This window comes from Malurus melanocephalus, unplaced genomic scaffold (assembly GCF_030028575.1).
Source record: "Malurus melanocephalus ecotype Western Australia unplaced genomic scaffold, MMel_1.1 scaffold_131, whole genome shotgun sequence".
NCBI classification, from domain to species: domain Eukaryota; kingdom Metazoa; phylum Chordata; class Aves; order Passeriformes; family Maluridae; genus Malurus; species Malurus melanocephalus.
Window position 1 is genome coordinate 752,329 of NW_026623363.1, and position 10,856 is coordinate 763,184.

The 10,856-nt window shown below is 41.9% G+C and overlaps 1 protein-coding gene across 1 annotated transcript; it reads left to right on the forward strand.

Moving 5' to 3' along the window:
- Nucleotides 1-197: 197 nt before the first annotated feature.
- On the forward strand, nucleotides 198-8,406 carry GAR1 (GAR1 ribonucleoprotein). Its single transcript, XM_057370724.1, has 7 exons — nucleotides 198-275; nucleotides 1,661-1,886; nucleotides 1,969-2,123; nucleotides 3,534-3,593; nucleotides 4,008-4,143; nucleotides 4,907-5,017; nucleotides 5,322-8,406. The coding sequence occupies exons 2-7, from the start codon at nucleotides 1,673-1,675 to the stop codon at nucleotides 5,333-5,335; spliced, it is 690 nt and encodes a 229-aa protein (XP_057226707.1). The 5' UTR covers nucleotides 198-275; nucleotides 1,661-1,672; the 3' UTR covers nucleotides 5,336-8,406.
- The last annotated feature ends 2,450 nt before the right edge of the window (nucleotides 8,407-10,856 follow it).

Genomic DNA, 10,856 nt, shown 5'->3' on the forward strand with positions numbered 1-10,856 from the left:
ACGAGATAACGAAAGTAAAGCCCTTGAAGTAAATGATTGAAAGAAAGCACTGGTTGGGGTCCGATCGGTCCATCACACCGGCTCTCTTGATTGCGGACGTTCATCTCCGCCACACTATTGCGAAAAGCAAATATTATTATAAACAGTGTCATGCCCACAGCGCACAGACCTCACGGGGAGTTTGCGACAGTGCCGGCCGGTAGCTGCCTTTTCATTTACGGCAGGCAGCTTCGTTTGCGGCWGCGCGGGCATTTCCGGCCCGGGTGCACGTGCAGGTACGTCCCGCGCGGGAGGGGACGGAGCCCTCACCATGTCTGTCTGTCCGTCACTGTCTGTGTGTCTGTTTGTCCATCCGTCACTGTCTGTTTGTCCGTCACTGTCTGTGTGTCCGTCCGTAACTGTCTGTCCGTCCGTCACGTCTGTGTGTCCGTCCGTCACTGTCTGTGTGTCTGTCCGCCCATCACTGTCTGTGTGTCCGCCCGTCACTGTCTGTCCCCCGCCGTCCCTCAGGGAATGGCGGTCGCCGGGTCCCCGTGGGGCGCTGAGGGCGCGCTCCCAGCGCGGCCGAGCCCGAGGGGTGCGTCCCGTGGGAATCTGCGGAGCTTTAACGGGGTCGAGCGGAAGGGTCGGGGCGGCCCCCGGTGTCACCACAGGCTGGGGGGATGGACAGAGGGAGAGCAGCCCTGCAGGGAAGGACTTGGGGGTGCTGTGGGTGAGAGGCTGGACATGACCCGGCAGTGTGCACTCACAGCCCGGAAAGCCAGGCATGTCCTGGGCTGCATCCAAAGCAGTGTCGCCAGCAGGGCGAGGGGATTGTGCCCCTCTGCTCCGCTTTGGTGACACCCCACCTGCAGTGCTKCATCCTCTTCTGGGGCCCCCAACACAGAAAAGACATGAAGCGTTTGGAGTAGATCCAGAGGAGGCCACGAAGATGGTCACAGGGCTGGAGCACCTCTCCTCTGCAGTCAGACTGAGAGTGGGGGTTGTTCAGGCTGGAAAAGAGAAGGCTCTGGGGAAACTTTACAGCAGCCTTCTGGTGCTCTTAAGGAAGCTACAGCAGAGCTCATGAGGGACTTTTCACAAGGGCATRTAGGAGTAGAATAAGAGAATATTAAACTGAAAGAGGATAAGTTGAGATTGGGTATTAGGAAAACATTCTTCACTGTGAGAGTGGTGGGACACTGGAACAGGTTGCCCAGAGAAGTTGTGTTTGTCCCATCCCAGGGAGTGTTCAAAGCCAGGTTGGATGGGGCCCTCAGCAACCTGTGGAAAGGTGTCCCTGCACACAGCAGAGGGGTTGGAAGATCCTAAAGGATCTTTAGGATCCTTTCCAACCTGAACCATTCTATGATGTTCTTTCTTTCCAGCCCCACRAGTAAGTGACACAGAGTGCCATCACACACTTTTCTTGGGGTTGGAGAGTGTCATCTTCAGCCTTTTTGCAGATGAGYGGAAAAGGTGCTGGTCACTTTTTGGGAGGTGGATGTTGCAGTGGATGACATATTAGGCATAAACTTGATTTTTCATAGGCCAGCATGTTTTTAGTGAGGGTTGGAAAAGACCAACCATAAAATTAACAAGGCTGATAGGAGACTYGTACAGCAGCTCAAATGTGATTTATCCTTATATCTTAAACAACTGATTTCTGTGCACAACGTAGGAGCAGTAGAGAATGTCCTTTCGTGGAAGAGGAGGTGGAGGAGGAAGAGGAGGTGGCTTCAACCGTGGAGGAGGTGGCGGTGACAGAGGTGGCTTTAACCGTGGAGGAGGCGGCGGTGACAGAGGTGGCTTTAACCGTGGTGGACGAGGTGGCTTTGGACGAGGTGGTGGAAGAGGAGGCTTCAACAGAGGAGGATATGACCAGGGCCCTCCAGAGAGGGTAGTTTGTAAGTTACAGGGGTGGGAAATTTTATTTATTTCATTTAGAATGACTGCTCAAGTCTTAAGCTTGTTTGTTCTTTGTTGCAGTATTGGGAGAGTTCATGCATCCCTGTGAAGATGACATTGTTTGTAAATGTAAAACAGAAGAAAACAAGGTGCCTTATTTCAACGCCCCAGTGTACTTGGATAATAAGGAGCAGATTGGCAAAGTGGATGAAATCTTTGGACAGCTGAGAGATTTTGTATCCTTCAAAACGTGTGTGACTTACTATATTTGTTTTTTAAAAATTGATTGCAAACTAAATGGGGTTTCTCTGGGATTTTAAAATAACGCAGGGTTTGACTACCAGTTACATATGAACAGACACAAGKCTGGCTGCAACTGTTGGTGTCAGGAGGTTCTTCTTAAGTGCCTGTCTTAGAGCTTTTTTCATATGGCAGAGTACTTAAAAGTCAATCAGAGGTTTTCACTCTGCACTAGTATTGGTGGTGCCTTTTGGATCCGTGGTGGTTCGAGTTGTTACTTTTTCTGGCTAACTGACTAAATTTCATGCTGTGGGTTACTAAGCCATAACAGAGTTGGATTAAAGGCCTGTGAATTTTTTTGTGCATTAGTGAACCTTGGTCATGCTCCAGCTYGTTATTTAATTATAAAGTGAGTTGATGCTAAGATGTCCTGTTGCTATAGTCCAGTTTATTACCTAACCTGCCCATGAAAGTGGCATATGTTAGGACATCTCTGGCAGAGCCAGCTTGACACAGAGGCACTGGGTACATTTTCTTGTCACTGCCAGATTGACAGAATCCATGACAAAAGCAGGATACTTGGGGGAGTAACCCTGTAACATACCAGTAGRACTCAGCCTTTATTGATCGGTTGATCATCAGACATTTCCTTTCCCACATTAAATGTGAAATAAAAAGTGCAGGTTTAAGTCATCGTAACTCTCTGAATGTACTGATTTGCAGATTTACTCTTTTGTATCAGAATTACTTGAAATGCTGAGTAATGTATGAAAACAATAAGCTACTGGATTTTGTAGCTCCTTGCTCCCCCATTTAGTTTAGACTAAGAAGTAAGCAGAGTTGGCCAGCAGCTTTTTTGAGTCTTGGGAACTACATAGCAAAGCCCTTCCACACYGGAGGGCCAAAGGAGTCACACAAARCTGCATGTGGGGTCACAGAGAGTGTTTGCCATTTCCCTGTAGGATGAGGCTGGGCATGTGGTGGCTGCTGGCTTATGCCTTTGCCCAGCCGGGCACTCAGCAGCAGCAGCAGCAGCAGCAGCAGAGCCCCTGCAGCATGTGAACTTTGCAGATAAGCCTTGAGGTTACCCTGAGGCTAAAGGGGTTATCACTTGCTCTCCAAGTCTGTTTCTGTACAGTTATGTTTTATACACTCTTTGAACTGGTATGTTCATCCTTACACCTTAATACATAGAAGGAAAAAAATAATTTACCACAAAATACCATATAAAAAAAAGGGAAGAAGTTAGAAATAGTTTCTGCCGATCTTTTAATTGCAATTGTGATCAAATTTAGCTTAATTTATAAAATGCTGACTTAGAAAATGTTTGAATGTTCATTCCMTATACTAACCAAAATCAGTTTCTAATGTTTTGTTACTGCTATGCTCCTTAAAGAAACTGACAGTATTTTTCAGTGAAACTGTCTGAGAACATGAAAGCCTCTTCATTTAAAAAAATGCAAAAGGTAAGCCAATCTCCATAACAGAATTTTACTGTATGTCATCTGTTAGATAAGTCTACTCTGTCAGCAGATAATAAAAGCTTTATTAAGTTTTTAATAGGTTTGAAAGCTGATTGTCCTTTGTAAACATAGGCATTAAATTCCTCTTCTTTTTCAGTTTTGCATTTGCCACATCATTCCTTCTCTCTGCCCCACAAGAAAAGATGTTACGAATGAAAATTGCACAAGTATCACCTATATTTTAGCAGCTTTTTAATACTGTGATTTACTTCTTGTGTACTTTCTTTATTTGGCTATTTGCAGAGGACAATTTGWCATAATGGGGTAAGACCAAATTGTGGATATTTGTAAAGGAAGATATTAATGGGCTTTTTAGTCCTGATATTTTGAARGCCTAATGGAACTCTCTTCCTTCAGTTTTACATTGATCCAGCAAAGCTGCTGCCCCTTCAGAGATTTTTGCCAAGGCCYCCTGGAGAAAAAGGTGCTCCCAGAGGAGGTGGTAGAGGAGGACGTGGTGGTGGACGTGGGGGAGGAAGAGGTGGTGGTAGAGGTAAGATCACAAGAATGAAAGCTGCAGAATGTCTGAGTTGTTTGAGGTGCCATGGGTTGTTTTGTTCATTTGTTTTGTGGAGTATTTGTGKTTTTTTTGTTTTTTTAAAGCTACTGTTGAATACTTGAATATCAACAGCTCTATTGCAAAGTAAAATGTTGTTCATCTTTCTGTTTGACTTAATAGAAAATGCAGTGAATCTTTCCAGTGGCAAGACTGGCTAAATAACAGCTCCAAAGCATAGGGAGGAGGGAAGGCAGATATACAACAAAGGCAGAAAGCATTTTGAACATCACATGTGATGCACAGTTCAATTAAAGCTGCAGTTTATTTTTTCTTGCATTGCAGTTTCTCCCATTTTTTCCATACCCTGCCCTTTTGCAGCAAGCCACAAGTGTTTCTAAGTGGTTTGCTGTTTAATGTTCTATTGAGTTGTAATTAATAAATAMTAATTACTAATAGTTGTAATCAGTTACTGGTTAATACATGTAATTCATTTTTTACTCTTGTGAGAGAAGTTAAATGTTAAGTCTCTTTAGTATCTTGGACATGGTACATCAGATGTTAAACAATACCTAAAATGCTTCAGATGATCCCTAGAAGAAGCAAGGTACTAGTAACTGACCTAGTAACTGTCCAGCAATTGACAGTTTCTGGTTTCTTCTTGTTTAATTTTATTTCAGARGCTCTCAATGAAATAAATCATCGTGCATAACCAAAAATTGATAAGCTCCTCAAAGGGTAATTTCTTTCTTCTGTTTAGGAGGATTCGGAGGAGGCAGAGGTGGAGGAAGAGGAGGAGGATTCAGAGGAGGCAGAGGAGGAGGAGGAGGAGGATTCAGAGGAGGAAGAGGTGGTGGAGGAGGCTTTCGAGGTGAGTGTGGTTTTTACCTTTCAGAAATAAGAATTGCTGCTGGTTTCTAAAGCTTGTAAATATTAAACAGAATGTTGTGATTTTTAATGTCTTACAGATGTTTATAGTTCTGTGCAAGAGATTTCTGTGCATCCCAGTAGCTTAAACTGTGGCACAGTATTCTGCATTTGTTGATCAGTGTATAAAATCATGTTAGTTTTTTGCATTTTATTCTATCGAGTCATTTAGTGTTATGTGTAGAATTTGCCTTAAATGTAACTAAGATGTGAATTGTTTGGTGTATATTTCCTTTCTCTTAAAATAGGAAGAGGACATTAAAAACGGAGCCATGAGTATCTCCTCGTTGTCCTACCATGTCATCTGCAGAAGTGAGGAATCAGGCAAAATTTTTTATAAAGAACCTGAAAATCTTTTTATAAAGAACATGAAGCTACAAAAGACGACTGTTTTTACACTTAATGACTGCTAATGGTCACAGGAGGAGAGAACTGAAGACTGCTCAAAATATGTCTAAACTTCTCTAACTAAGCCAGGATTCCATGTTTGTCTTCAACTGTTTGTTTCTGACAAGCAGTGCAGTCAATGCTTGACTCCATGTTGGATTTTGGCGTAAACAGTGAATTGAAATGGATTTTCAAAAGACTCTAAAGGTTCACTGCATGCCCATGCATCAGGTGAACCTACATGACCGAAGTCTAGTCCTCATCCTCCTTTTTTATCAGATCTTCTGGGTAGCTCTGAAATGGACATTCCATGTTTAAACAACCTTTATGAACTGTTTTTTATGAATTAAACTTCAAACTTTTGTGTTGATAATTTTTAACAAATACATAATAATCTATAAAAGAAAGACCGATAACAAAGTATATTTTGTGAATTTTTCTGTATAAATCTTAATGAAAGCCAAAGTCATCATGAAATGTTCTTAAAAGCTGCTGTCTAATGAATAAGACAAGGTGAATAGTGTACTTGGATCATAGTACCTTTACACTGATATTAAAATGCTAAGGGGTTTTAACTGGCCCTGCATCCCCTTTTAGCCTGTTTCTCTTGAAGTTTTGATGTCCTGGCACTGCACCTCTGTGGTGCTCTCTTCTTGTGTAGGGTGAAGATGAAATAGCCCATCATAGGGCTCCTCTGCACACAATCCTTTCAGTTACATATTGCTTAGAAAGGCATGGAAAGGTCTGCATCAGTCTTTGGTCTCTTTAAATGGATGCCTAATGAGGATTTTGGAAAAGATAGTGACTGTATCTTCTTAAGGATGGAAATCAGGGTGACTCTCTGCTCTGGAACTTTGGAAATAACAGGTGAAAACTAGAACCTCCCTGGATTTCAGTTGGAGTTAGGAGTTTGTTCAATGTCTCCTACCAAGCACTTTTGAAAAGGGATCTGTAGAATCATGTACTTGTAAGTATTTTGAACACCTTGTTCAATGTGAAAAAGTTCAGAATTGATTGTACTGTTAGACTTTTTGATTGATGAATGCAGTAACAGGCAGATGAATTGTATTAGCCTTCTGCTTAWCAAAAGGCAACAGGTTATTTTTCARTATCAAGACTGGACAGTTACTGGTTGTTTTAACAAATCTGACCATTACTTTTAATAATCTGGAACAAAATTTGGAAGAGTGGAAAACAAATGTTAAAGGATTCAGTTGAATATGAATAGATACTGCATAGGATAACAGATAAAATGGTCTTCAGCTTAAAAAACCAAAACACTGAACATTGAATTTCTGCTAGGTCTGATTTTGTGACTAGCAGCTGAGTCTACTGTTAACCCAAAGCACTCAGGAAGTGAGAGATTCTAGTTTWTTCCCTGATACTGCTACAGGCCTAGCTTTAACCAGGTTACTTAAATCCAGAATTCTGAGAATGACTAGGTTTTTGTTGCTATGGATTGCTAGGCCTAAGAGCCTTAGGGCTTTGACTTGAGGCATTGTAGAATTTCCTTTTGTATAGACAAAATTCCAAGCAAGTAATTTCATTTTGGGCATTCCACACTGTGGCTGAATGGTACGGACCAAGTGCAGCTGCAGTGTCAATACTGCTGTCACATTTGCAGCTGCATCTTCTGCGCTGGGTTTCTTCACTGATGCTTCAATAGYTAGTTGTGGGCAGCTGGCTCAGATCTTTCCTTATTCTAACGTAACACAGTCCTCTCTCTTACAGCCAAATTGATGCTGCTCTTTGCTGTTCTTTAGGGACATGCTTTTCCCCAGGCTGTCAGAAGGCTCCTGCCATCCCCTGTGCATTGCAGGGTGTGACAGGCAGTGTTTGGCTGCAGGCAGTGCTGCCCTGCAGTCCAGACCTGTGTGCTGTGAGTCTCTCAGCAGATGGAGCAGYGAGTCAGCCTAAAGCACTGCCAAGCCAAAGCTTTGGCCTCTGTGCAGAGGGGCTAAACAGCGATATCCATTGCAGCTGTGGAGGAAAGATTGGSCTCTGGGTTGTAGGGAATGGATTGCAGTCCCAGTGGGGAAATGAATGAGGAGCATTGTGGTGTGGCCTGTGYATTCAAACAGTGCTGGATGGATTTTATGAAAATATTCAGAGAAAATTTATAATTCATCTCCGTGGAGGTTGTAGGATGTTCTTAAAATGAAGGAACATACGAGGACACTGTCTGGATGTGTTTGCCATATAATGGTGCCATTTTTTTCCCTTCTCCATTCTGGGGAAGGATGGCACTTGGAAGATACATTCTGTGTTGTCTTCTCTGTGCCATGGCATGACCCTGCCCTACTAAAGTAAGGTGTTAACTGTAATAGGTGAAAACTCAGTCTCAAAACAATTAAGGTGACATGTCTGCAGTGTAATGCTGTAATGAACTAAAATAGAGGTTCTCTAATTTGATATGAGACCTTAATCTCTGTCTTGAACTTTTAATTCAAATTGTGCCTGTGAGTCCTGGTGCTCCCGATCCTATTAAGTGAAACGTGCCAGCTTTATATATGTGCTTACAGATTATCCTGTGCTGCTCCTGCAGAGAATAGGAAAGGGGCTCACAGGTTCCCTGACAGAAATAGGTATGTTGGCAAAAATGGCAAATTTCAAGTAGTTGTAGTGTCTGGGGAAGCAAAGTCACAGTGCAGTCTGAAGTGAGGGGAGTGGGACTAAGGTGTTGGTGTAGGCTCTGGATGACACTTTGGTGYTCCCTGTATTCCCCCTTACTGRCAGCCTTTGAAGCAGATAGCTGCAMYATCTAAATAGCTTCTCACTGCCACCTGCTCCAGCAGCACAAAATAGGTTGCTGTCCTGGAATATTCCTGAAGCTCAGGTAGGCTTCAGAGCAGCCTACTGTGCACAGTGGTACTGGTGTCACCTACCTGTGYCCTCCTCCACTGCCATGGCTGTGTTTTTGGCCCAGGACGCTGATTTTGAAACTGAGAGTTGATACATCACTTGGATCAGATTGCTTACAAGTATTTTCTAGAAGACCTGGAGCCTTTTATCCATGCCTCAGCAAAATGTTTGGTTTATGTTTTTTTCTATTTGGGACCTAAATCCCTTAAAGAAAGTATAATACATGGAGGTGTATTATAAATGTATTTAGTGCCCCTGCATTCCTTGCAGAGTTGTTTAATTTCCTTGTGTTTCCTGCTGTTGCTGGGATAGGACGACTCAATGAATTTAATAGATTTATTATATTACTTTGYCAGAGAAATTAGATGAAGTGCAGAAAATAATTGGGATGCCTAATGTAAATCTGTAACACTGGCAGTTGTAGATCAGAAAGGGTTTTCTCTGGTACTGATTTGCAGATGTAGATGTTTGCCTGAAGGAATRCTGGACTGTCACACACATACTGTAGTACTTTGTACTTTGCAGTTTTTTAAAGCATTGTCTTGGCAAGAAACAGTGGTTTTTTTATTAAAAAAGAAGTGTAGCTATTGTGTGATACATGGCAAGTAAAAAGCTTTGTGGAGTCACGTGTTTTTCAGGATGTTTTCTTCTGCCAGCTGAAAATCTCTACAGAACAAAATTTTTCTAACCAACAGTTTGAATCTAGTAAAAGTTTGTTTSAACGAGGAGAAAGAGGTAAGTTATTAATTTATTTTCCGTGGGTTTGAACCATTTACATCCGTGTGGGAAAAGATTAAAGGGACAGACATTTTTCCTTAGAGAGCCCTCCAGAGGTGGTGGTCGTAATAAATGTGGGTGGGGTTGGGTTTGGGATGGGTTTGTAGTGGGATTACTGCTGGAAATAGGAAAGAAAGAGGTTTGGTTTTGGGTTCTGATTTTTCTTTTTTTTTAAATGCAAAAGGTACATTACTCTCATCATTTGTACATTGATACATATTTTACACATAACTGAAAGCAGCTTGCTAAACCCCACATTGCATTGGCCCACATACAAATAGTGATACCTGCAAATTGAAGAATGAATTTAAATAGAAATTGCMTTTTTCTGCTGACCTGGGACAAGTGGGAAGGGAAGGCATCACTTGCCTTTATAAAAGGCCCCTCTGGTACCAGTAATGCTATGTTATTGGAGGATAAGAACGGCCTGAGGTTTTGGATTTTATATTTTCTTACACCAGTATTAATAAGCAGTGTTAATAAGCAACATATTTTATCTGGCTTAGCAGCTGTGGTTCCATCATCCTGGATTATTTGTATACTTCAATATTTAATTTCTTCKTTTATCTTTTTGGCTTTATTTTATGAAGTACAGTGTTGCAGAAAAAAACCAACAATCTTTTGATGATGTCTGCCTTTAGTTTTGACTTTTTTTTTCTGGCAATTCCAGTTGTTGTAAAATTAGTCAAATTTAAGAAGAGGCAGAGACAATGTGATGGTACGTAAGAGTGACTGCCCATATTAGAAAGTTGTGTTTTAATCAATAAGCATAAAATTTCTTTTGTTAGTTGCTACTGTACATCTGGAATCCTATCTGAATAAAAATAGTATTGCTTTGCTTTTCTGAGACATTCAGCATTGCAGCTCTGACTTCTGTGAAAGCTGCAAGATCTGAGGTGCTTTTGAAAATCTTGCCAAAGTGTCAAGAGAAGGAAAACAAAAGATACTGAATTATCACCATGCCTTTATCTTTCAGTTCAGGACAGTGTTGCACGAGTAAAGTGGCTTCATTGCCAGACAGATCATCTTTCCTTTCAGAACCCTGCCACCCTGTTGCTGCCCAATCCTCTTCTGACAGAAAAAAACTGTATTAATACAAGTATCCTGAGAGCTGTGGGTGTAGATGTGGGACATTAAAGAAAATGTGTTCTTAGGATTGTGACAAGAGATTGTGTGTAGTAATTATTAAATGTTGTGACTGTACAAGTTTTATATAAAAGTTTTCTTACCTTTATATTCAAACTGGTTGAAGATGCAGGATGTCTGTTTTGGAGAGCTGAGGATCAGGAGGGAATGCTCAATGAGTATTTCRTAGGTTAGAGAACAGAGAGCTGTTCAGGTATACTTCCTATGGGATGGCTCTGTTCCTGTGTCACTGCACCCTTATTGCTGCTCAGAAGGCACAGCCCTAGCCTGGGACCTGCTTGACCTACCTGTGAACCTAAACTGAGGAACCACCGGTGCTCATCCTTGTCACTTTTATACTCAGTATGAAAACTGACTGGAAGCAAACACTGTGAAGCAGGACTGAGTGGAAACAGCTGCTCTCGGACACTGTATGAACTCTTTGGCCAAGGACTTATTGCAGCTAATATTTATGCAGGGTTTTTTAAAAGGTCTTTGTTGTGCTGATACCTTGTCATTGAAGGGAAGACACCGTGAGCTTTTGCTGCTCAGATCTTTGAAAAATGCCCAGTAATTTTCTGCCCAGTAACATGCTTTGGAAAATTTGCTCAAAGTCAGCTTACAAATATTGT